General features: G+C 40.7%; 1 protein-coding gene and 1 long non-coding RNA gene across 3 annotated transcripts in view; one reads left to right on the top strand and one right to left on the bottom strand.

Moving 5' to 3' along the window:
* Positions 1 to 26,780, bottom strand: part of SGPP2 (sphingosine-1-phosphate phosphatase 2) — a 144,928-nt gene that overhangs the window by 39,185 nt on the left and 78,963 nt on the right. The window contains exons 3-4 of the mRNA XM_024243913.3: positions 7,134 to 7,313; positions 4,053 to 4,142 (exon numbers count right to left, since the gene is read on the bottom strand). Of these exons, the coding sequence (XP_024099681.2) occupies positions 4,053 to 4,142; positions 7,134 to 7,313 (270 nt within the window). The remainder of the gene's footprint in view (positions 1 to 4,052; positions 4,143 to 7,133; positions 7,314 to 26,780) is intronic.
* On the top strand, positions 22,814 to 26,234 carry LOC129058144 (uncharacterized). 2 transcript variants are annotated; one of them, XR_008523034.1, is made up of 3 exons: positions 22,814 to 22,913; positions 23,100 to 23,217; positions 24,162 to 26,234. It is a non-coding gene; the product is annotated as an uncharacterized LOC129058144 (long non-coding RNA). The 2 variants fall into 2 exon arrangements; XR_008523035.1 differs by having other exon boundaries at positions 22,889 to 22,933.

The following is a 26,780-nucleotide window of genomic DNA, read 5'->3' as shown; positions in this document are numbered from 1 at the left end:
GCCTGTAATCCAAGCACTTTGGGAGACCAAGGTAGACGGATCACTTCATGTCAGGAGTTCAAGACTAGCCTGGCCAACATGGTGAAACCCCGCCTCTATTAAAAATACAAAAATTAGCTGGGTGTGGCAGCGCATGCCTGTAGTCCCAGCTACTTGGGAGGCTGAGGCAGGACAATGGCTTGAACCCAAGAGGCGGAGGTTGCAGTGAGTAGAGATCACGCCATTGCACTCCAGCCTGGCTCAAAAAATTAAAAGAATAAATAAAATAGCAAGAGAACTAGAATTAGATGTGGAGCCTGAAGATGTGACTGAATTGCTGCAATCTCAGGATAAAACTTGAATGGATGAAGAGTTGCTTTTTATGGATAAACAAAGAAAGTAATCTTTTCAGATGGAATCTACTCCAGGTGAAGATGCTGTGAACATTGTTAAAATGACAAGAAAGGACAGAATATTACATAAACATAGTGGATAAAGCAATTGCAGGGTTTGAGAGGATTGACTCTAATTTTGAAAGTCCTACTCCAGGTAAAAGGCTATCAAATATCATCACATGGTTTGGTATATGTAAAGGGAAGAAAAATAAGGAAAAAAACAGCATTGGCATTCTACAAAGAAATCTTTCTTAAAAGGAAGAGTCAATTGATGCGGCAAACTTCATTGTTGTCTATTTTAAGAAACAGGGCACGGTGGCTGATGCCTGTAATCCCAGCACTTTGGGAGGCTGAGGTGGTATGATTGCTTGAGCCCAAGAATTTGAGACAAGCCTGGGGCAACATAGTGAGACACTGTCTCTACTAAAAATACAAAAATTAGCCAGATGTGGTGGTGCATGAGATGTCTCAAAAACAAAAACAAAAACAAAACTTGCCACAGCCACTCCACCCTTCAGCAATCACCACCCTAATCAGTCAGCAGCCATCAACACTGAGCACCAGCAAATACATTATGACTGACAGAAGGCCCAGATAATTGTTAGCATTTTTTAGCAATAAATTATTTCTAAATTAAAATATTACATGCTTTTTTTAGACATAATGCAATTGCACACTTAGTAGACAACAGAATAGTGTAACCATTTTTATATGCACTGAGAAACAACAAAAAAAAAATTGTGTGACTTGCTTGAGTGTGATATTCACTTGATGGTGATGATTTGGAACTGAACCTGCTATGACTCTGAGTTAGGCCTGGATGTCACACTATGTTTATCCATTCATCTGTCAGTGAGCACTTGGGCTCACCTTTAGGCTATTGTGAATAAGGCTTCTCTGAACATGGGGTTTCAAATATCTTCAGAGAGATGTTTTTAGAAGCTTCCCATGGGGTTTGAATATGCAGCTATGGTTGAGAGCCATTATAAAAGACATTCCCTAGAGATTGTGAGGGGCCCAGGTAAGGGGCACGCTATCATAGTTGGCTCAATCCAGCTATTCCATCCTAACTATATCATCATGTCAGGTAATCAGCAGTGTAGACATCTGTCTCCTTCAGTAGACTTGGACACCTGAGGGGTGGGGTAGGTTTCTTTACCACAAGAGCTCCCAGATCTCGTTCCAAGCCAGGGGCCTGTAGGAGCTGATTAAGTTGCTGCTGAATAAAGACAACTAATCCATAATTCTACCTTATCCTACTATTAAAACCAACTGTTCCCTTCTACTAGAAATTACTCATCATTGCACCCTAGGCCGTTCTCTGGTCCTGTAGCCTGACTGGTACCTGGGCCTGAGCCTGAGTCAGGGTCTAAGATCTTTATGAAATAAAATTATGAGCATGAAAGAAGCCCTGGGTCCTGAAAAAACAGATGGGGTTGGGGACAATGGTTACTGTGGCCTCTTGCTCCAGCTTCTTCTGGGACCAATGCTCCCAAAAGGGGGGCGGTACCCATTCCTTGCATCTGGATGAGAGGCCTAATCTATCTTCCCCTAAATATCTGCTTACTGTCCCCACAACTCACTTTAAAAAGAAAAAGCTGTAGCTGTGTTTCTATTGAGGTGGGTTTTGTGTACTCTTTACTCATCTCTGTAGCTCCACATGCTCGTGCTTACTTTCATTTTAACTTTAACCCGAGTTCTCAAGATCATTCTTTTTTAAATTTTACTTGAAGTTCCGAGATACATGTGCAGAACGTGCAGGTTTGTTACACAGGTATACGTGTGCCATGGTGGTTTGCTGCACCTATTGACCATCCTCTAAGTTCCCTCTCCTCACCTCCCACCTCCCAACAGGCCCTGGTGTGTGTTGTTCCCCTCCCTGTGTCCATATGTTTTCATTGTTCAACTCCCATTTATGAGTGAGAACATGCAGTGTTAAGTTTTCTGTTCCCGTGTTAGTTTGCTGAGGATGATGGCTTCCAGCTTCATCCATGTCAAAGGACATGATCTCATTCCTTTTCATGATTGCATAGTATTCCATGATGTATATGTACCACATTTTCTTTATCCAGTCTATCATTACCAAGATCATTTTTTATTAAAGCCTACAGAAATTAAACAGTAGCCCCAGATAAAAAGAGATGCCAGAGAACCCAAGAGTTCTTCATTCCATATTGAAGTCTATGAACATATTTGGAGAGAACCTCTTTGTAACATGAAGCAGCAGTGTAGCAAATTGAGAACGCCCTCCTCCCTTCCTTCCCTCCATCTCAGAAGCCACGAGTGTGGTGTGACGTGGGATGGGGACAGCAAGGATGTGCCTTGGGAGGTAAAATTACAGGACTGGCCCTTCATTGCTGCTTTCTTATTTCCAAGATCTGAGGCCCACCTTCACCCAGGCAGCACCCAGGTCAGGGCCAGGCTGAGGTGAAGCAGCTGAGGCACACATGCAAATACAGGGTCAGATCTTGTCTTCACTTAAAATTTGACTATTTAGCTCATCATGGGGTTTGGGGGCATGAATTTTGATTTTTTAAAAAACTCCATTCAAATTATTTATCTTGATTCCTGAGATTTTTAGCACTCCTTAAACTTGGAGACTTGCCTGCCTCTTCTGAGGCCTGGCCTTGAGTCATTTGCTATCAGCACCTTCCTTTGCATCTTAAGAGGAAAGTGTAATGTTGCTCTTTGATAGACCCTTGGGAAGCTGTAATCCCCCTTCTCTGAGTTACTTCGGCCTCTGTTCATTTTGACAAATGGTCTCCCCAATCTGTTCACTCTGCGGCTTCTGCCCTTCTGCCCCCCGTCTCCCACGTTTCCCATAAAAAACTCACACAAGGGACCAGAGAGAGAAGCAAGAAGTCCCATGTGGGGTGTAGGCCTTTCCCTCCCAGGTTTTTTGCTAACTTAACTTTTAAGCTTCAGAATTGAGATAAACACACAATGAGCAAGGGCCCATTTCTTTTTAAAGAAATCTTTCTTGTACCTATTACGATGATAAATAGCGCCCCTGTGGTCGACCATGGCCAGCCTTATGCTCTGGAACTTCAAGGCAGCCGTGGACACACTGGGAAATTGAATTCTCGAGGAATTTTAACTGTGCCAATCATGGCAGCCCTGGAAAATATTTCTAATATGGTAACAGGGTGGATGGACCTTTAGATGCAGATGGGACTCTGTGTTCCCACCACTGCCTCCAGCCTAAAACAGTATGGAAGGAAGCAAAGCCATGATTCTGGGCTCCTCTGACCTGGTGGGATGCTTACCTTGCAAGGGCACTGGAGACCCCTGATTTCAGGCCCCTCTCTGTGAGGACCTAAGTGGGGAACTGCATCTACTCACTCGTGCCTGTGAGCCTGGGGGCTTTTCCTGAACTGCTTGCTGCATCGTCAGTAAACTGATGTGAATATAAATGACCGGAGTCTCCAATGCTGTTCTAGCCCATTTTCAAAATCTTGAGGGTTCAGCATAGCTCAGCCTCATTGATATTACCTTAATGTTTCATTACTATTATCATACATGCACCCGAACATAATAATTACTTAATGCACTGGCATGATGAGAAATATAATTACATATGCAAATAATTTTATAAATAAGTAGTATGAGAAACATATTGACACAGTGACCACAATACCATTCAAACAATCGCCACAAGACCTGACCGCAAAGCCTTACCAGGACCGTATGCATCCCAGTGTAGAGCCTGCTGAGACACACCAAGGTGGAAAACACCACGGCCATCACCAGTCCCAACACAAATGGATACTGTTGGGGGGAGGAGAAAAAACAAGGGAATTAGATCACACTCAGACATATATTATTTGATGTCATAGGTGGGAATAGGATTCATTAATGCAAAAATTGCTAGTCCAAATCTTGCATTCCCCAGACCAGCAATCTGATTATCTTAAAACATTTTTTTAAGCAGGGAGACAGAAGAAAGAGAAGGGGAAGATACCTAGGTATACAGCTCTGGGAGGACGTTTCACAGCATATAAGCATGCACGTGAGACGTAGTAGGACTTGGCTTTAAGACTCATGACCACAACTACAGTGCTGGCAGTTTTAGTGAAATGAATAACTTTGATTTCTACCTATTCTTAAATTAGAACGATAAGAAACAAACAATTTGACCAAGAAGCAAGGTAGATAGATAGCCAGGGCTATAATCTGAAAATCCCAACAAGCAACTTCTCCTCCTCTGTAGAAGGAGGGACAATGGGCCTAAAGTCAGAATCGGCATATTTGCGTCCAGATGTCAAAAGCACTTGTGCAGATTCAACTGACTCTCAACATTTGCTGCTGAGTAATACTAGCGGCTAGAGGAATCTGGCTAATGCTGAATCATATAAGGAACACACAGATACTCTGCTTATAAGCTAGACAAAGGCATATAATCCACCTGCTTCAAGCACTTGTGTCTGTGGCATACTGTCGTAAGAAGATCAAAGACAACAGGGCACTGTCTGTATTAGGCAAAGCACTTTATACTATCTCCTTTAGTCTTCACATAGCCCTATGAAGTAGGCTCTGTTATTAGCCCCATTTTACAAATGAGGAAGCCCTTAACCATGATAATAAATGACATTATTAATGAACTTTATCACAAAGGCATTTTCCCCTCAATGCTCCCATTTGACCCTCACAACAGGAGCTTGGGGTTCAGAGAGGTGAAATGATCTGCCTGAGGTCACACAGCTGGTAAGTGAGAGTCAGAACTGGAGGCCATGCCTTCTGAGTCCAAGCCCAGTGTGTTCTTCCCCATGTAACACATGAGTACCATAACACCTGGTTGTCACGTCTGTTCTTAAGGTTTATCATTAACTAAGTCTCAGATTTTAATTTAAAAGTGTTAAGAATTAATGAGTTAATACATTTGGAAATTAGAGTGTGGGCAGTAGCCTCAACACACATTTTTAAAATTTTATTTCAATAGTTTTTGGGTACTCAACACACATAAACCAATATATAATATATATAAATAAATATGTATATAAATAAACCAATAAATATAAAATATATAAATAAACCAATATTTAGAGCTGTTTATGAGCAAACAACTCAGCTAGCTAAATACATTCACCATTAAAAATCAAATAGGAAAGAAATTCACAACATGACTCCAACCTTATGAAAACTGCTACATCATGTAAGTTGATGAGAATTTTTTAAAGAGGACTGGGTGGCTCTGCAATGGATGTGTCCGTGGTGATGGTGGTGGTTTTCCTGCTGCGAGCCTCCACTTGCTGCTTTTCTCATAAGTAACATTAGCAAGTTCACAGACTTCTCTGGGCACCAAGATCAACCCAACGGGAGCTGGGGCTTGGCCCACTACACCCTTCTAGGGTAGGTGACATTGGGTACAACATGGCTCAGCAGTCTGCACTAAGTTAATTCAGACAGTGCCGGGAGCTCAGACATTGTTTGGCCCTGGCATGACATTTAAGTAACTTATGACAAAAGATGATATCTAGTCAAATATATTCCTTCTAACTGTCCCTTTCTTATGTAAGAGAGGTCTAAACCCAGCTGACCAGGTAGAAGGCTACAGTGGTAGAGCTGGGACCCCACACTAGTCCTGATCTTTCCAGCTACATGAGGCTTGACTTCCTGCTTCTGCATAACCTGGAATATGGAACATCCCTGGGCTTCTGGGGTAAAGGGACAGGGCAAAACAATACTGCCATTTATCTACAAGACTGCTAGATTTAATGGAATCTAAAACTTCCAGTGGGGCTTGGGGCAGTGGCTCATGCCTGTAATCCCAGTGCTTTGGGAGGCCCAGGCAGGCAGATTGCTTGAGGCCAGGAGTTCAAGACCAGCCTGGGCAACATAGCGAGACCCCTTCACTAGAAAAAAATTTTTTAAAATTAGCTGGGTGTAGTGGTGCATAGCTGTGGTCTCAGCTACTTGGGAAGACGAGATGGGAGGATCGCTTGAGCCCAGAAGGTCAAGACTGCAGTGGGCGGTGATGGCGCCACCGCACTCCAGCCCCAGCAACAGAGACCCTGTCTTAAAATCAAACAAACAATAAAACTTCCAATGGGTAAAAGATAACACTTATAAAATTAAACATAAGATTAGATCCATAGGTCTCAAATAGGAGAAAAATAACTTCCATTGCTATAATAATATAACTGTTTAAGTCTTACTATAATTGGCATGTAAGCAGATATTAAGTAAAATTCTTCTATTTTCAACATTTATGAATCCCCTGCCATTTAAACTGTTCTAGAAAACTTTGAGCCATCATTTCTAGTGGCTGAGCCTTAACCAGGGCAGAGACATCCTTAGAGGCTAATTTGAGGCACAGACTCTTTGCTGCCCCAAGCCCTGGAGAGTCTGGCAGAGGGATTTGGTGGAATCATCTCAGCCCTGGAGAATCATTTACTAGGACATAAACTTCACTTGCAAACAGAGGATGAGAGCACTAATTCAAGCACTGTCTCGTCAGGCAGCCCAGGGTGATAATACATGCTGGTCTCCTGGGACGGCCCATATTATGCTAGTTGTCCTGGTGTCATTATTAATATGGTGCTGATGTTCACACTCAGGCATAACCTGATTTAAATGCTAAATTACATAGTCACTTTATTTATGATGCAATTGTCATCTGCTTAATAGGTTTCAGTTTCTCTTAATCTTTATTTCATAAACCTTAAGGTCCCTCAAAGCAGCTTTAAGAGAAAATTCAGAAGTGCAGCCTCTATTTGCTGCCTCAGTAGGTGGGTAGGAAGAAGAACCAGGCCACCTTACCTGGTATCTGTCCATAGTAGAGATAAGGAGGGTGAAGGCAATGGCCGTGGCCGCCATGGCGTGGGTGGACGGCATTCCATATTCAGCAATCAGTCTCTTTTCCAGTTTCACAACTGGAGGGGAAGAGGGACGGGGCCACTTCAAGATATCCTTGGCCACTTGGCCAATATACATCACCAACTGCAAAACCAAAGGACCGAGGTAAGTCTAATCAAATAAGGAAAATGAATGCATTTCCAAGTGTCATGGATATATTTTGGGGTTCTCAGGTTGTTGATTGAAGGTTCCTTTCTCTCTGACCAGCTACTTGTTGGCAAAGTCTTGTAGGATATTTTAGTTGGTAAAAAGACAACAGGCTTTCTGGATTCCATAGGACCACTGAGCAACTAAGATATGACATTAATGCATATATTATTTATTTTAATCTTATATTTAACAAACACTTACGTAGCTTATATATGTGCTGGGCACTGTTCTAGGAGCTTTGCAGATTTTTACTCAATCTAGTAACACCTGGAGAATGCAGACCAGTTTTACAGATGAGAAAACCATTGCACACTCATCCACAGGCACACAGTCAGCAAGCGGCAGAACTGGGATTAGAATCTAGAAAGTCTGACTTCAAAGTCTGTGCTGAAACTACCACATGATGCTACCTCCAAACGACGATGGTCCTGCACTAAAGATAACCTAATACTCAAACCAGGCAGCACTTGTTTTCAAATTTTAACCACAAAAGTGACTGTTCTTACTCGAACAGCTAGTAAGACACTTTTTGAATGCCACTGTTGTATGAAGGCAACATATGGGATTTACTGTAACTTCTTTAGTAATCAGGAGCATCAGTCAAATAAATGGCATGGGTATTTTCAGTCTTTAAATAAAGACTCAGGTTGGGTGCAGTGGCTAATGCCTATAATCCCAACACTTTGGGAGGCCAAGGAGGGAGGACGGCTTGAGCTCAGGAATTCAAGGCAAGCCTGGGCAAGATGGTGAGACACTGTCTCTACAAAAAATTTAAAAATTTGTCAGGTGTGATGGTGTACGCCTGTGGTACCAGCTACTTGAGAGGCTGAGGTGGGAGGATTGCTTGAGCCCAGGAAGTCAAGGCTGCAGTGAGCAAAGTCCAGATTAGAGCCACTGCACTGCAGCCTGGGCAACAGAGCAAGACCCTGTCTCAAAAAAAGGGCTCGATATGGAATACACATTGCACCCGGCAGGCACACTGCAACCTCCGCCTCCCGGGTTCAAGCAACTCTCTTGCGTCAGACTCCTGACTAGCTGGGATTACAGACATCTGCCACCACGCCTGGCTGATTTTTGTAGAGACAGGGTTTCACCACGTTGGTCAAGCTGGTCTTGAACTCCTGACCTCAGGAGATCTGCCAGCCTCGGCCTCCCAAAGTGCTGGGATTACAGACATGAGCTGCCACGCCTGGCCTAATATGGAGTTTTTAAAAATTATTTTTCCATGAGGTCATTAACGAAGAAATATTCTCCCTCCTTTTTTTCAAAGCAGAAGATAGAAATCAGAATTTGATGTACATGAACATGTTCTCAAAAGAAGACATACCAGTGTTCATATCTACTGAAAAAAGATATGAAAAAATGCTCAGCATCACAAATCATCAGAGAAATACAAGTCAAAAACCACGATGAGATATCACCTCACACCAGTCAGAATTGCTATTATTAAAAAGCCAAAAAACAAAAGATGCTGGTGAGGCTGTGGGGAAAAGGAAATGCTTATACACTGCTGGTGGGAATGTAAATTAGTTCAGTCACTGTGGAAAGAAGTTTGGAGATTTCTCAAAGAACTTAAAATCAGAGCTACTGTTAGACCCAGTAATCCCATTACTGAGTATACACCCAAAGGAAAATAGATCATTATACCAAAAAGACACATATGCTCATCTCTTCATTGCAGCAGTATTCGCAATAGCAAAGACATGGAATCCACCTAGGTACCCATCAGTAGTGGACTGGATAAAGAAAATGTGGTACATGTACACTATGGAATACTACACAGCCATCAAAAAGAACAAAATCATGTCCTTGCAACAACATGGATGGAGCTGGAGGTCAAAATACTAAGCAAATTAATTCAGGAACAGAAAACCAAATACCACATGTTCTCACTTATAACTATGAGCTAAACACTGAGCGCACAAGGACATAAACATGGGAACAACAGACACTGTGGACCACTAGAGGGGGAGGGAGTAGGTTGCAAAACTATTGTTTATTATGCTCACTACCTGGGTGCACTACACCCCTGTGACAAACCTGTGCATATATCCCCCATATCTAAAACGAAAGTTGATTTTTTAAAAAAAGAATTGGATGTCCATACCCTCTGAAAGTGAATAGGATTATTAACAACAGACTTGTTTACTTTGTGAAGGAGTGAATAGGATTATTAACAATAGACTAATTTACTTTGCCAAAGAAATTTACAGGACAACTTCATAATCTAATATGCAAGAAAAACGTATTTACTTAAGTACCTGCCTTTGCAACTTAAAGCACTGTCTGAGAACTGGCTGTACCAGCCTCACCCAGGAGCTGCTTTAACATGTAGTCATCTCAGGATTCTCCTTAGACCTACTAAATTAGAATCTCTATTTTCACAAGATTGCCAAGTGATTCATGTGCACAGGGAAATTTAAGAAGCACCGCGCTATATAGTCCTCTTGTACAAATCACTTTGTCGTGGGCTTTAATCATAAAACGTATCTTACCAGGACTGTGTTGACCTTACCAGGGTTTTATTTAGCTCGTGATGGATGGCATTACCTTGCTTGAAAGAAAACCTGCTATGAAGAACTATTTCAAAATAATTTTGGTTAGTCAGCTGGATTGCTGTAGGAGTTCCCACATTCTTGTGCTTTCTTTTAACTCGAGTTGCCGGTTAATTCTGTGCATAATTCCAGCAAACCCAGTAACCCCCTGAGAAGGTGTTGCGTATGTGTTTGTGCTTCACTGCCACTTTGCTCTGGGCTAAAAACCAAGAACCACTCCCTGTGCACAACAGGCCAAATCCACAGGCTATAAAGCCTCAGCGACAATTACTCTGAATTCCATAGCTGCAATTTCGAATCGGACTTTGAAACTTAACTTCTTTACCATCCACTTAACCACCAGGAACTACTCTCCTGGAAATCAGCTCATTCTTTTTATGTTTCTGCCTCCCTCCTGTGAACCTGTAAAAACCACATCTAACTCACCATTATCTGGGGAGTTGAAAAACTGGCAGGTATTACCGACTACCGGGAATTTCTCAGAAGCTGCTTGAAATGTACTTCTCAGTCCTACTTCTTCCTCACCCACCAACATAAACAAAATATCATAGGCATAACTACTAATCCCAGTTCCCTCAAAAATACTTAAAATCCTCACACTCTAACATAGAGGATAAGGGTAAAAAAATACTTAAAATCCTCAGAAACAGGAAACCTTAAAATCATAAAAATAATGATTGGGTGACTCTCCTTCAGATAAAGTTAAATTTCTTTGAGGTTCATGAGTTCCTTTGTCTTCATTTATATTTCACCTTCTATGTTTGAAGAATGTTTTGTGGAGTTAGGAAAATTATTCATTTTATTTAAAAATACTACAGCTGCATATTATGTCTCATTAATAATTTTCAAATAACAATGACTGTGATCACAGCTCTCTTTAAACAGGAGAAAATAGTTAGAGCTACATTTTTCAAGTGGCAGAGGAAAAGTATCACTCTCAGAAGGTTGTATCCTGTTTCTGGCATTGCCAAATGTGACAATGATGCTATGATGAGCCAAGCCTTGTATTAGGTCCCCATCCTTGAGTAGGGAAAACAGTAACACAATAAGAAGATTTCAGAGGATAATGTGAAAAGGCTTTGAAAAACAATCCACAGAATTCTATGAGTATGTGTATATATACAGAAAACTCTGGTTCAACCTGGATGGCCAGAGAACCTGGGGCTGGTTAAAGTGAAATAGGAGAGTTCCCTGACCCCCCTCACAGGATGTGCGACAGGGGTGTGGCTCGTCTGTTTTGCTGCAGCTGCTGCTCAAACCCCTTACAGGAGGGGAAGCACGCAGACAGGCAGGGTGCAGGGAGCCCGGTCAAGTGCTTTTGGGGCTCTGGCCCCATGTTAGGAGTCTAGGGATGTGTGTCTGCAACTCTCAAAGCCCCAGTGGGCATGCTACAGTGCTCTTTCAGCTCTGCCATCACAGACAGCTTAAGTGTTAACCAGCTCAGTGCCATCTTGGTACCCGGGTTCTTGTCCAGCGTCCAGGAAGGATCAGGTCACATGGCCTTGAAGGATGGTGAATACAGGGGTTTTATTGAGTGGTGGAGGTGGCTCTCAGTGGAATGGATGGGGAGTTGGAAGGCGGATGCAGTGGGAAAATGATCTTCCCCTGGAGTTTGGTTATCCAGCAGCCGATCTCCTCTCCGACTGTCCTCAGCGGAACTCCTCTAGATGTTCAGACGTTCTTCCTCTTCTCTCCTTCTCTGCTGTGCCATTCTGCTGCTCTTCTGCTCTTCTGTTTGTCTGCCTGTGGAGTCTGGGATTTGGGGTTTATATGGGTACAGGATAGGGGGGTGAGAAAACAGGAATGCCTGTTCCTATTTAGGGCAGTGGGTTTCCAGGCTGGAGGGTGGGGCCTTTGCCAGGGGACCACCCTCTTCTACCCAGTATTTCCCTGTCTCCTGTCTGTATCAAAAGGAAGACGGTTTAACTAAGGGATGGGTAAAGAAGCATCCAGGTTGCAAGAACAGCCAGAGCAAAGGCTTGGGGAAGTGATGCTGGATAATAGGTAGTGGGAGCTCCTAGGAGGTTAGGACCACTAGAGTTTAAACTGTGAGGCACACCACTACACATCCACTAGAAGGGCTAAGTTTCTCCTTTCCTAAATGAAAATAAAATAGTGCTTATCTCCTAGATTTGTTAGGAGAATTAAATGAGAAAATGTATGCAAAACACTTAGTATAGTACCTGGCACGTAGAAAGTGACCGATATAAATTACTATAATAGTCAGCATTTATATTTTTATTAAACAAATATTTATTGGGGACCTACTGCTATGGTCTAAATGTGTTCCCCAAAATTCACAGGACTGACACATCAAGTGTTGGTGAGGACATGGAGCACGTGAACCTCTCACATGCCTCTGGAGGAAACAAAAATGGTACCACCACTTTGGAAAATAGTTTGGTAGTTTCTTAAAAAGTCTACCTGTATACTTATATGATAAGTTTCTTAATATATACTTATCATATGATCCAGCCATCCCACTCTTAAGTATTTGCCCAGGAGAAACAAAAGCAATATGACCAAATACTCATATATGAATGTTCATAACAGCTTTTTTTATAATAGCCCCAAACTGGAAACAACCCAATTACCATTAACAGGTAAGTACACAAATTCTGGTATAATCATACAACTGAATACTACTCAGCAACAAAAATGAATAAACTATTGACATGTGCTTACAACATGGATGAATCTCAAAATAATTATGCTGAATGAAGAAGCCAGACCAAGACAAATGACAAAGTAAACAGTACATACTACATGATTTGTTTACGTAAAATTCTTGGAAATGTAAACTACTTTATAATGACAGAAAGCAAGTAAGTGGTTGCTAGGGAGGGGAAAAGAAATTACAAATAGGCATAAGAAAACTTTAGGGGGTGATAAATATCATCTTGATTGTGGTGATGATTTCAGGGATAGGTACCTTTCTTGAAGTGTGTCAACTTGTATATATTTTTATTTTTTGGAGACAGTCTTGCTCTGTTGCCTGGGCTAGAGTGCAGTGGCACAATCTTGGCTCACTGCAACCTCCACCTCCCAGGTTCAAGTGATTCTTGTGCCTTAGCCTCCCAAATAGCTAGGACTACAGTCGTGTGCCACCACACCCGGATACTTTCTGTATTTTTAATAGAGATGGAGTTTCACCATGTTGGCCAGGCTGGCCAGGCTGGCCTTGAACTCCCAACCTCAGGTGATCCGCTTGCCTTGGCCTCCCAAAGTGCTGGGATTATAGGCATGAGCCATCACGCTCAACCCTCAACTTATAATATTTTAAACATGTGTGAACCCTGTGGCTACACTAAAAATTATTGAATTATGTGCTTTAAATGGGTGAATTGTGTAGTACATGAATTATACCTTGATAAAGCTGTTAAATATGTGCAGTTTACTGTATGCCAATCATGTCTTAAAAAGTGGTTCAGGCTGGGTGTGGTGGCTCATGCCTGTAATCCCAGCACTTTGGGAGGCCAAGGCAGGTGGATCATCTGAGGTCAGTAGTTCGAGACCAGCCTGACCAATATGGTGAAACCCCGTCTCTACTAAAAATACAAAAATTAGCTGGGTGTTGTGGCAGGCACCTATAGTCCCAGCTACTCAGGAGGCTGAGGCAGCAGGATTGCTTGAACCCAGGAGGTGGAGGTTGCAATGAGCCAAGATCATGCCACTGCACTCCAGCCTGGGCAACAGAGCTGAGACTCCATCCCAAAAAAAGAAAAAAAAAGTGGTTCAACATTTTTCTGAAATGTGAGAAGCAGATGTTTGGGGAGAACCTGGTGATGAGGCACCATGTTGTAGAATGGATCTTTAGCCTACTGCGAGATCCTGGGCAGAGGCCCGGCCTGACCTGATCTGCATGTCTGACGGCACCCTTTGATACCAAGGGTAGAGTGGGGATGAGGATATCAGGACTTGAAGGAAGGACATCAGTTAAGATAATATTGCAAAATCCAGGTGAGAGATGCAGTATGATGTAAGTCAGCAGTAGGGCAGAAGAGAGATTTGAAGAATGTGTTTTTTGTTTTTTTTTTGATGAAAGAATGCTGAATGGGTTGATGAATGTATGGAGAATAACAAATAGGGAGAAATTACATATGGAAGAGAGAAAAAAGAAATTGATGGAATATGGACTCAGAGGTGATCAGGCACGTGGAAGTGGTTTTGAAGTTGGGAAGGGCTCAGCCCCTGGTCCTCAGCAGGGATGGATGCTCTCCTGGGGGACATTCTGGTCAGTGCAGTGATTGCAGTCACTGTTGGCATTTAGAGGGAGGAGGCCAGGCATGCAACATGCCTTTCAATGCACAGGACAGTGCCACTCTATGAAAACTGGTTTTTGTGTCTAACATGACTCTTGAGTGTTCTGCCAGACATCCATGTAGGTGAAAAACCCATCTGTAATCCTCTGAGTTGAGAGCCTAACTCTCTTTTACAAGTAAACACCAAATATTTTCTTGCAGGTTGTGAACATACACTGAAGTTTCCAAGGCCATAACTACTGTGTAGACTGAGAGAAAATGGAACTTTGGTTTATTTGGAACTTTATCAAGAACTAGCCAGGTATAGTGAGTGGCTCATGCCTGTAATCCCAGCACTGTGGGAGGCCGAGGCAGGAGGATCACTTGAGGACAGGAATTTGAGACCAGCCTGGGCTACATAGTGAGACTCCATCTCTATTTTATTTTAAAATTAAACATTATAAAAAAGAATTGTTCATAATTTGGAGAAATCAGGTTATCATCAAGGGGAATGCTGATTATTGTATTTGAGACTTCAACACTGCATATCTGTGTCCCAGCTACCATCATTGGCACATTCATGGTGATACTGCTTCATAAATAGTAAAGCAGTTTCAAGGATCATACTATCCTATGAAATAAATAGCCTAGTGTAGACATGTTACAACATATACTTATTTTAAAAGTTATTTTTATTATAAAGCATGTTATTTAAAAAATTGTATGTGTAAGTAGGTCATATTATCTATGAATTTTAAGAAAGCAAAAGGAATATTACAATATATTTAGAATATAACAGGAGGTGCTATTATGCTAAATTTAGTGAGCCAGACACAAAAGATCACACACTGTATGATTCCATTTATATAAAATGTCCAGAATAAGCAACTCCATAGAGATGGAAAATTGACTAGTGGATACGTAGGGCTTAGAGGCCAGAAGTCTGAAATCAAGGGGTCCACTGGGCCACACTCATTCTGGAAGTTTTAGGGGAGGGTCCTTTCTTTTCCTCTTCCAGTTTCTGGTAGCTGTAGGTACTCTTTGACCTGTGGCCACATCACTCTAATCTCCACCTCTGCGGTCACATTGCTTCCTCCTCTTCTATCTCTTCTTCTGCCTGTCTCATCTCTCCCTCTGCTTTTTTCTTATAATGGTACTTGTCATTGGATTGGTCTATCCAGATAATCCAGGATGATCTTTCCATCTCAACATCCTAAACTTAATTACATCTACAAGGACCATTTTTCCCAGAACAGCAATGTTCACAGATTCTAGGCATTCGAATGTGGGGATATCTTTTTGCAGGCCACTACTTAACCAACTACAGTAAATATTTAGTGAGTGAATCATATGGACCAGGTACTGTGCTGGTTTGGGGGAATACCACTGAGAATAAGATAGACAAGATCATTGTTCCCGCACAGCATGAAAAATGAAACATTAGCAAAAAGTCTGCTTAGCTCCTTTGCATGTTATTTGTCCAATAAAATGGGATCATCATGCTTTAAGAAAAAAGAGGTACTGGGTCTGGCAGAATTGAATAGTTTTGTCTAAGATTTAAAAACATTACTATAAATGTTCAACATCACATGACATTAGGGAATTCCAACTTAAAACAACAATGAAATACAACTACACACCTATTAGAATGGCTAAGTCCAAAACACTGATAATACCAAATGCTGACAAGGATGTGGAACAATAGGAACTCTCATTCATTGCTTATAGGAATGCAAAACGGTACAGCCACTTTGGAAGATGGTTTGGCAGTTTCTTATAACCCTAAACATACTCTTACCATATGACTCAGATGTCACACTCTTTGGTGTTCATCCAAGTGAACTGAAAACTTACCTCCACAAAAAACCTGTGGAGGGAGGCTTATAGCAGCTTTATTTTTAATTGTCAAAACTTGGAAGCAACCAATATGTCCTTCAGTAGGTAAATGAATAAATAAACTGTGGTTCATCCAGACAATGGAATATTACTCAGCACTGAAACATGAGCCATCAAGCCATGACAAGATATGGAGGGGCCTAAATGCATATCACTAAGTGAAAGAAGCCTGTCTGCAAAGGGCACATACTGTATGATTCCAACTATATGACATTCTAGAAAAGGCAAAACCACAAAGACAGTAAAAAAGATCAGTGGCTTCCAGGGACTGAGGACAGGGAGGGGTGAACAGGCAGAGCACAGAGAAATTTCAGACAGTGAAACTATTCTGTATGATACTATAAGGGTAGACACATGTCATTCTACATTTGTCAAAACCCATAAACATACGGCACCAAGAATGAACCCTAATGTACACTATAGACTTTGAGAAATAATGATATGTCAATGTAGGGCCATGGATTGTAACAAATGTATCACTGTGGCGGGGAATTTTGGTAGTGGGGGAGGTCGTGTGTATGTGGCGTGGGGAAAAGGTATATGAGAACTCTATACTTTCCACTCAACTTTGCTGTGAACCTAAAACTTCTCTAAAAAAAAATAAAAGATTAGGCCAGGCATGGTGGCTCACGCCTGTAATCCCAGCATTTTGGGAGGCCGAGGCGGGTGGATCACGAGGTCAGGAGATCGAGACCATCCTGGCTAACAAGGTGAAACCCCATCTCTACTAAAAATACAAAAAATTAGCTGGGCATGGTGGTGGGCGCCTGTAGTCCCCAGCTACTCGGGAGGCTGAGGCAGAATGGCATGAACCCGGGAGGTGGAGCTTGCAGTGAGCCGAGATCACGCCACTGCACTCCAGCCTGGGCGACAGAGCAGGACTCCGTCTCAAAATAAATAAATAAATAAATAAATAAATAAACAAATAAAATAAAAGTTTATTTTAAAAAGTCACTGTGGCGGGCCAGGCATGGTGGCTCACACCTGTAATCCCAGCACTTTGGGAGGCCAAGGAAGGTGAATCACTTGGCCCAGGAGTTTGAGACCAGCCTGGGCAACATGGTGAAACCCTGTCTCTACAAAAAAATACAAAAATTTTCCGGGTGTGGTGGGGAACACCTGTAGTCCCAGCTACTCAGGAGGCTGTGGTGGGAGGATCACCTGAGCCGGGGAGGTCAAGACTGCAGTGAGCCATGATGCACTCCAGCCTGGGCGACAGAGCAAGACCTTGTCTCAAAAGAATAAAAATTACTGTGGCAGCAGAGAACTATTTCTTCCTTTAATTATCAGTTAAAGAGTATAATGATTAACTCAATGTGTGGCTTGCCTTAAGTAGAGGCTTTTCTCTGTATTGTTGAAGGGGCCACTTTCCTAAAAGGACCCAATTAAGTTCCATCATCCATCATACTTCTTTGGGCTGAGGCCCCAAAGGCCTGTGCATGAAAGCAAAAACCCATAAGGAGGCAACACGGGAAGTAATTACAGACCATTAACACCTTAGCAAACTGGCTGGGGGCCCCCACACGGTATTGAGGGATGGCATGGAAGTCCCGTAGGTTTTCACGAAGGGGAATTAGCCTATTTTCTTCTTCTGCTCTGAATGCAGGATAAATGTAATATATAGGTAGAAAGAAAATCTGGTTCTCTGGATAGTCTACCATTCATCCCAGGTAGACAAAAGGTTTTCCAGGGAATCGATGTGGTCAATATGAAACTTGTCCTTACAGTGTGGGAAAGCTTCCAGCATGGGCTCTGTTCTGGATGTCTGGGCTTATATGGGGACGGCAGAGAAAACGGCACTTTTTCTCTTAGTGTAGTGGCCCTTTCTGGTTATTACAATAAAAAATGACAGTGTGTACCATGTCTAACACATTTCCAATTAGCCAGACTTTATTCTTTACACTAGCATAAATAACACCTAAAGAGTTTTGAAAACAAAATATTTTGAAATAACATTATTGCTAGTAAACCAGCCATAGGATTTTAAAAAACCAAGCCACGTTTTCATTTTTGGCCCACATTAATATAAGATGCTTCTCCTCCTAGCTTCTTCTAAATGTCTGCCTTCAAACTTTTCTCTCTGTTAACATCTTCCATTCCCTGAAGGAAAACAGGACACGATGAACTGTTTTACACTACGTTTACATTTTTGTGTACACTACAGAGCTGCCCCTGTTTGTCTTCATCCCCGCAAAATACCCTCATCTCAAAAGAGTGGAGGCTCCATGTGATCATAATAAAACCTAAGTCCTCTGCAGGATGAACAGAGCACCAAGAGGCTCTTTTCAAATTACACCCACCATATAAAAAAAATTGAAAAATCCCAATATCTTTTTTCCTTCCCTTGGCTACACTCATAGCCCCCTCCACCATGGAGAAATAGCCCAAGTGGTGCACTGTTAACTAACAGGAGTGTATGATTATTCCTCATGTCTCATGGGGTAGAAACACTGCAAACCGATGGGGTTTACAGTCTATCTACGGGTTTGTTTCCAAAAAGTCAGGAACTGGTTATGTCATTGACTGTTGGAGGCAAGAGAACAATGAGCTGTAACCCAAAGAGCACACCCCTCTCTACCAGTACATACCTATCCTGTTTCTTAATTTATCCAAATGCATCTTATTCCCTTTTTTTCTCAGCTTTCCAGTAAGATGACTTGGATAAACAGACACCAGACACTCATCCATTCCACTCCTAGGTGTATCCCTAAGAGAATGGAAAGCACGTATCCTCACTGGAACTTGTATGTAAATGTTGTTAGCATTTGTTAGCCTCATTCTTCTCAGTTTCCAAAAAGTTTAAACAACCCAAATGTCCATTGACTGATAGGCAGATAAACAAACTGTGCTATATATTTACAATGGAATATTATTTGGCCATAAAAAGAAAGAAAGTACTGGTGAACATAGTAATGCTGAGTGAAAGACGTCAAACATGAAGGACACACATTGTATGATTCCATTTACATGAAATGTTCAGAAGAGGCAAATCCACAGAGATAGAAAGTAAATTAGCCCCATTGCCTATGGTAGTGTGTGCTAATGGATATTGGGGTTCTTTTTCAGGGGGTAAAAATGTTCTGAAGTTAGATAGTGGTGATGGTTACACAACTCTGTGAATATGCTGAATTGTATACTTTAAAAGGTTGACTATTATAATATGTGGATTATATCTCAATTTTAAAAAGAAAGAGAAATGAGACATCAAGATAAGTCCTGGTATACCTTTTCTATGTGTTCTTGAAGTCTCTTGTTCCAAAATGTTATTGCAATGCCTTCACATATTGATTTCAGAATAGAAGAAGCAAACTGTTAGAACTATTAATAGTCTTTTCTTCAAAAATCCTGTTCAATTCTGCCCATCCACAGGGCAATGAAGTGAGTACATACCAGAGAGCTGCTGAAAATCCACTACTCAAAACCATAAGTATACAGGATTCATTTTCAGAACAATTTTTAGCTTTGGAGGCTTCCTTTAAAAGCTACATTATATTTATTAATGTCTAAAATATTGCTCTTATCAAAATTAGTATATCATTATATTATATGTCATAACAATTATACTGATTTTTTTTGTTAATACATAATAGTTATACATATTTTGGGGGGACATGTGATATTCTGACACATGCATACAATGTGTAATGATCAAACCAGGACAACTGGGACACCCATCACCCCAAACATTCACCCCTTTTTTATGTTGGGTCATCATGGAAGCTTCTCAAATCAACAGTCTTACAAAAAAGAGATTGACTGCACTAGATTGTGTTTTTGTTTATTCAATGTTCAGTCTTTTTTTTTTTCTCCTTGGAATACAAAGTGCTCTGTGGTCTCCTATTTAGCATCTGGGAGTGAATTAAAAGCAATTCTTGGTGATGGTTATTTGGAAACGCTCTAAAGGCTACTGTTTACCATCCAGTGTGAAAAGCTATTTCCAACTGGTGAATAGCCACTCATACTTGTGGCATTATTTTTATTTTTTAAATTCAGAGCTTTTTTGCTTTTTTTGCTGGGTGTGATGTGTGTGTGTGTAACGCTGGGAGAAGCAATTCTAATTTCAAACTAATACAGTGCTACTCACGTCTAAACCACCAAAACAAAGCAAGCACCATAAATCATAGAAGATAATCAGAAAACTGACATTTATATATTTCAAGTTTTGTAAAAATAGAGATGAAATGACTAAAGCACAAATAGTAGATGAGAAAAATTAAGTTACAACATTTTCTCATTCTTTCCAGTGTTCCCTCTTTTTAAAGCTCAGCTCTGCTTTTGAAATTTTTGAAGACAAACACTAAAGGTACAAAGATTGTTAAATCACAGATGTATGTATATGCCTAGGAAAGCCACTTTCCACCTCTTGAGCCTCCCTTTCATTATAAGAAAGGAGTTGGGTTAAATAATAACTGACGTTTGTGCAATGATTGTTTTTAGTGTATACTTTCACAGACATTATCTATTTCAATGTCCACATCATCCTTATTTTACAGATGAGAAAACTGATGCATAGGCAAGGTGAGTATCTTGTCAACAATAATGCCAGTGTAGAGAAGCTGGGCTTGAATTTGGTTTTCTGATTCCAAATTTTATCATTGTTTCACCACACCTTGCCGTCTAGCATCTCATAAACTCACTACCGAATCTAAGTTAATTGAGGGCATATGTATAATATATGAGAATAGATATCTATGCTTTAAAAACCCAAATTCTATTATCTTAATTCTTTAGATCCGTCTGGAGCTCAATAGAGGACGCTGAGTGTCCTTGAGGCTGAGAGATTAAGATATCACATCTGATGAGAAAATTGCTTATCCCTACCATCCCACCAATGAATAGTCCAGAAAGCTAGGATCAGTGTCCTTTACTTGCCATTAGATGGACATCACATCCAAATGACTCCCACTGAGGGAGCGGGTGTCTTCAGTCCTAGGAAATGTAGAGCACACTCAAACATGAAAATCATGCATAAGCTCACCCTCCTTCAAACAAATGAACAGTCAATCAACCAACAGCCAAAATCTGAGAGCAACTCTAAATGTTCATGACAGGACACTGGTTAAATAAATTATGTAACTGTTAAAAATTTTTTTGAGATATACTGTTAAATGAGAAAGCAAGAGGCTGAAGAGTATATTTTCCTTCCATTTGTATTTTGAAAAGGTATTTACATACCAATGCATGTAGGTACATGGGAAACTGCATGGTAGATTCACAAGGGGATTAGAACTGAGATCTGGAGTGGGCAGGAGTCATGCTTTGCAAACAGACCTTGTGTGATGTTTCAATTTTTCATGCAAAAACAAGTAACAAAAATTTACTTCTGATAGCAACAGAAGCATTGCTAAGAAAATTCTTTTCTACTAGATTCCTCCCTCACATTGCTATAAATTTTAATTGTCAGTCCTACTGACCATGAAAAGACTAAGCAACAATATTAAAAGATCAAAACCTTTATCTTTACAAACCCCTGATGGCAACAATGCAATACATGTTAGTCATATGCCAGGTCCAACTTTCTCATCTGATTAAAACCATGAATGATTCCTGTCTCTAAATGTGATACCACAAATCTTAAAGATAGTCTCAGAATATGCAATCTGGAGAGAAGTCCCTCTTCAGTTTTGGCCGACTGGTTACTAACCAAAGACTCTTTCTTCTTTTACTTGCATCCAAAACAGTAAAACCTGCACCAGGACTTTTTCATAGGTTATGAACCCTAACAAACTCAGGAAAATCAAACCAAGCCATTTGCGCTAACAGCTGAATTCTATACCAATCACCTTCACTAAATCACCAAGCCTTATCATTCCTCTTTATTAATGACTCATTCTTTAAAATTTTCAAGATGGAGTCAGAATAGTTTAAGTGGAATAGGAGTGGACCTACACTGGGACACTTTCTGTGGGTCTCCTACCAAGCTGGGGTTGGAGGTTTTCTCTGTGCTCCCAGATCAATCTGCCCAAGTGTTTTTCAAACACAGTCACAAACCACCTTCCAGATTCTGCCACACTCATGGTCCACCCATGTTATTATTTCTTTTTTTTCATATATATATATATATATATTTTTTTTTTTTTATTGTACTTTAAGTTCTAAGCCATGTTATTATTTCCTTAACACTGGTCTTTAAATTGGCTTACTTCCTTTTAGTGAAACACTTGTGAGATAATGATCTGATCGTTAGTTATGTTTTGTAATATACAATTGACCTTTGTGCAACTTGAGGGTTGCGAGTACCAGTGCCCTGTGCAGTTGAAATCCATGCATAACTTTTGACTTCTCCAAAACTTAACTACTAATAGCATTCTGTTGACCGGAAGCCTTACCAATAACATAAACAACTGATGAACACGTATTTTGTTTGTTATATGTATTATATACTGTATTCTTGCAATAAAGTAAGCTAAACCAAAAAAGTTATTAAGAAATCATAAAAAAGAGAAAATACTATTTCCAATACTGTGTTCTATTTATCAACACATCATCTGTTTACAAGATGAATCATCTGTATGAAATGGCGGCAATCACAGTGGCAGACTTCAACCTACGGTACATATCAAGTAATTTCATAGCTTTTCTTGTAATTGCATAGCTTTTTTCTGCTTCTTGGCAGCACTTCCAGCATCACTAGTGGCACTTTGAATGGGTCCCGTGGTGTTATTCAAAGTTTACAGTGTTGCACTAAACATGATGAAAAATACATCAGAACTTTAAGAGATCACTTTTTACTGTGATGTAATTTCCTGGAGAGACAACTGTTCACATGGAGATGATTAGCGTTATGCAGTGTTTTAAGTGGATAATCAGAACACTTGTGCTCACCACAATAACAACAAGAGGTAGCTATGAAATTATTACAGTAGGTGCAGTATGCAGTACAATTAATTTATGCCATTATAATTTAATACCGCATCTTTACATGTGTTTAATTTCCCTAAACTGCGACTGGTGTCATATATAGTTTGATGTGTTCATGTGCATAAGTTTTGGTAAATTTTAACTACTTTTTTTTTTTTTTGAGACAGAGTTTCACTCAGCAGCCCAGGCTAGAGTGCAGTGGTGCAATCACAGTTCACTGCAGCCTCGACCTCCAGGACTCAGATGATTCTCCTTCCTCAGCCCCCCAAGTAGCTGGGACTACAGGTACCTGCTGTCAAACCCAGATAATTTTTGTATTTTTTTGTAGAGATGGGGTTTTGCCACGTTTCCTAGGCTGGTCTTGAACTTCTGAGCTCAAGCAATCTACCCTCCTCAGCCTCCCAAAGTGCTGGGATTTACAGGTGTGAGCCACCAGGCCCAGCCTAATTTTTATTTTAACTTTTCATAATAGATTCATGTATATTTTATGGTAGTAAATGATAACATACGTAGTATTGACATATGTTTTATGCATTCATGACATACCTTTTTCTTAACTTTTCCAATATTCCTAGGGTACACCTTTCATCTGTTTTTCCACATTGTTGCAGATTTACAGAAAAGTTTTCAATATATTTATTTTTATAAAATTCATGTATAAGTGGACCCACTTGATTTAACCTATGTTGTTTAAAGATCAACTGTATATTCCATCCAAGATGTACATATTTAAATTAAACCAAAACAAGCTCATCTCACATACTGGGCACTTTGGGAATCATAGTTGTTCTTTCATAATTATGCAGTTACATATATCCACTCACCTTCATACAATTATCTCTAGTTTAGATGATGGTTGTTTAATCTCCCAGCTCTTGCAATAAGCCGAGGTCCTAAATGAATGACTGAGAGAATGCATGCATGTGTGGGTGCCTGTAAGCAAGCAGTAAATATGAATATCTCTCACTATCCAAATTTTTGCTTTCTGGAATCTGAAGCTGAATATATTTAGATAAACTTTTGTATAAATTCTTTGCTATCAAAACTCATGTTACTTGCTATCTGAAATTCAGGAACCAAATGGCTTTGAACAACTTGTAAGCCTTGCTATCCAACCTTGCTTGCTTCCTGGACTTGACCTAAAATGTATTACTTTCATTTTCGTATTTAAAACCCATGCAGCTCTCTCAGTTCCTCTCCACTAAATAGAAGCCTCACCTTTTTTGCAGTGCCAGCCTCCTCACCTTGTCATGACTGTAACAGCTGGATTAAATGGGCTTGTCTATATTGGGTGCCTAGTTACCAGGCTGCTTCCAAAGTGGATACTGTGGCCATCAGTGACTCCTTCCTTGACCTCAATAATAGGGACTATGTGTCCAGAAATGATTCTACCCATGGCAAGTTCAATGGCATCATCAAGGCTGAGAACAGTAAGTGCAGTCAATTGAAATCCTACCTTCATTTTCCAAGTTCAAGATCCCCCCAACATCAAATGGGGTGACATGATGTTGAATACATCATAGAGCCCACCGCACTCTTTACCATCTTAGACAAGGCTAGCAATCACTTGAAAGGTGGAAGCAAAGGGTTATTATTCCTACCACCTGCATCAATGCTGCTGTGCTCAGAATGGGAGAGAACTGTGAAGATGACAACTCCTTCGAAATTGTCAGCAATGTCACCTGCATACCAAGTGTTTGACTCTCCTGGCAGAAGTCATCGATGATGACTGTGGTAACGTGGAGGAATCTCAGACCACAGTCCACGCCATCACTGCTCCCCACAGATCATGATTACTCCTCCAGCAAGCTGTAGTGTTATGTCAGTGGTCACTATCTCTCAATCCCTGGCCCTGCCAAAACTGTGTGTAAGACAATCCCTGAGTTGAACGGAGAGTTCACTGATTTGGCTTTCCAAGTCCCCACCCCTGGTGTGGAAAGCGTGTTGAGAATGAGATTTGCCATCTGGAGAAAGGTGCCAAATATAATGACATCAAGGAGGCAATGAAGCAAGCATCGAGGGCCCCTGGAAGAGCAGCCCGGGCTACATTCAAGACCAGTTGATTGCCTTTGTGACAACCACTATCCCACTTTTGATCTGGGGAGGGTATTTCTCTCAATGATCACTTAATCAAGCTGTTTTTTTGGTATGACCAGAAATCTGGCCATAGCAACTGACTGGGGGGATCTAGCTTATGGTCTGTGTGACCTCTAAGGTGTAAGAGTCCTGGAGCACTCACCCCAGCCAAAATATGAGAGGGAGAGTGAGGCCCTCAGTCACTGAGGAATCCTTGCCCCAACTCTACCCCAACACATTGAGAACCTTCCTTTCTCTCTATACAAGTCCCATCCAAGACCCATGAAGAAGGAAGGACCTGAGAGTCTTCCCTTGTTGAGTACCATTGGTGTGTGCCATCAATAAAATTTCCACTGTGTACAATACGGGTGCAGGTAAGAAAATAAAACACATGGAGACACATGAAATAGACATTATAATCACTGGCATATAATCCCACACGCTATACGGAAAAAAAAGCATGATGGCCTGTAATTTACACATTGATTCAAAGCAATTATTACCAGGTACTTGAGACCTTTGTCATTTCGCCATGGGAACAGCCCTACAAGTGGGTCTCACATGTCCCTTGAAGGTGGATTTGAATACTGAAAGAAAGTGAACCTATAGAAATAAATCTATGCTCTTAACACTTTAAAACAAGAATTCACCATGCTCTCTTCCCTTTATTTTAGCCTTAATATGTTTGAAATATTTCATAACATATTTAATAAAATTTAAATTCATCATCATTTTAATATATAGTTTTAGCTACAACCGAAGGACTTTCTGATCATCCCTCGTCCTTAGCAACAATGCTCTTGGTTTTTACCCTTTTTGGTTCTATTATTTGGTTGTTTTTCCTGAATGGGCTACATAATCTAAACAGAGATCTTTTTATCAGGAACATACAGTTTCAGTATTTCCTTAGGCCTCCCAAAGCTGAATGTTCCACAGCAGGTGATTAGAGTAAAAGGATAGTCTAGGTGATGTCCTTAGAATGGGTAACTTTTCTTCAATTAGAAATAAACCAGTTATATATTACTTAACAACCAGCTTAAAACGAAGACCTAGAATACTTCAAGTTCTTGTTTCTTCCTATTCATATTTTTAAAAGGCATTGCACCTCTCTAATTGAAGCAGTGTTAAAGGGTAGAACTTCGTACACAGTGTAAATGTTCCCTCAGGAATGGTGCCATTTCCAATACAGACCATTCCTGATGTTAGCCTCCAGGATGAGCTGCCATTTCCCCCAGCACTGTTGGCTTTAGCAACAGCAAGCTAGAGCTTTTCAGCATGGTGTATTGATAATAAGCAGCTGCTGCCTTTATCTAAACCATCACTTATATGTGTACCTGCTCAGGAGCCATTTAGATGTTAGAAATCAACATTGTGAACAGCAGCCTATCTACAGTGCATATTATAAAGAAATATAGGTTGAGCATCCCTAATCTGTAATCCAAACTCCAACATCTTTTGAGTGCTGACATGACACTTAAAGGAAATACTCATGGGAGTTCTTCACATTTTAGATTTTCAGATTAGGAATGCTAAATGCAAATATCCTGAAATCTGAAAAAATCTGAAATCCAAAAAAATTTGAAAACCAAAACACTTCTGGTCCCAAACATTTTGAATAAGGGATACTCAATTTGTATGGAGTATGCCTGGCAATAATTCAAGGACAGCAACAGTTTTTACCTTCAAAGGATCGTGGCTATCTTCAAATTACTCCAGAAAGTCACTCTTATTTTTCTCTCCACAGATGTAACAAGAAGGGGATATGGTTAGGT

The sequence above is a fragment of the Pongo abelii genome, chromosome 11 (genome assembly GCF_028885655.2).
Source record: "Pongo abelii isolate AG06213 chromosome 11, NHGRI_mPonAbe1-v2.0_pri, whole genome shotgun sequence".
Taxonomy (NCBI): Eukaryota; Metazoa; Chordata; class Mammalia; order Primates; family Hominidae; genus Pongo; species Pongo abelii.
This window is presented reverse-complemented; position numbering and strand designations above follow the sequence as displayed.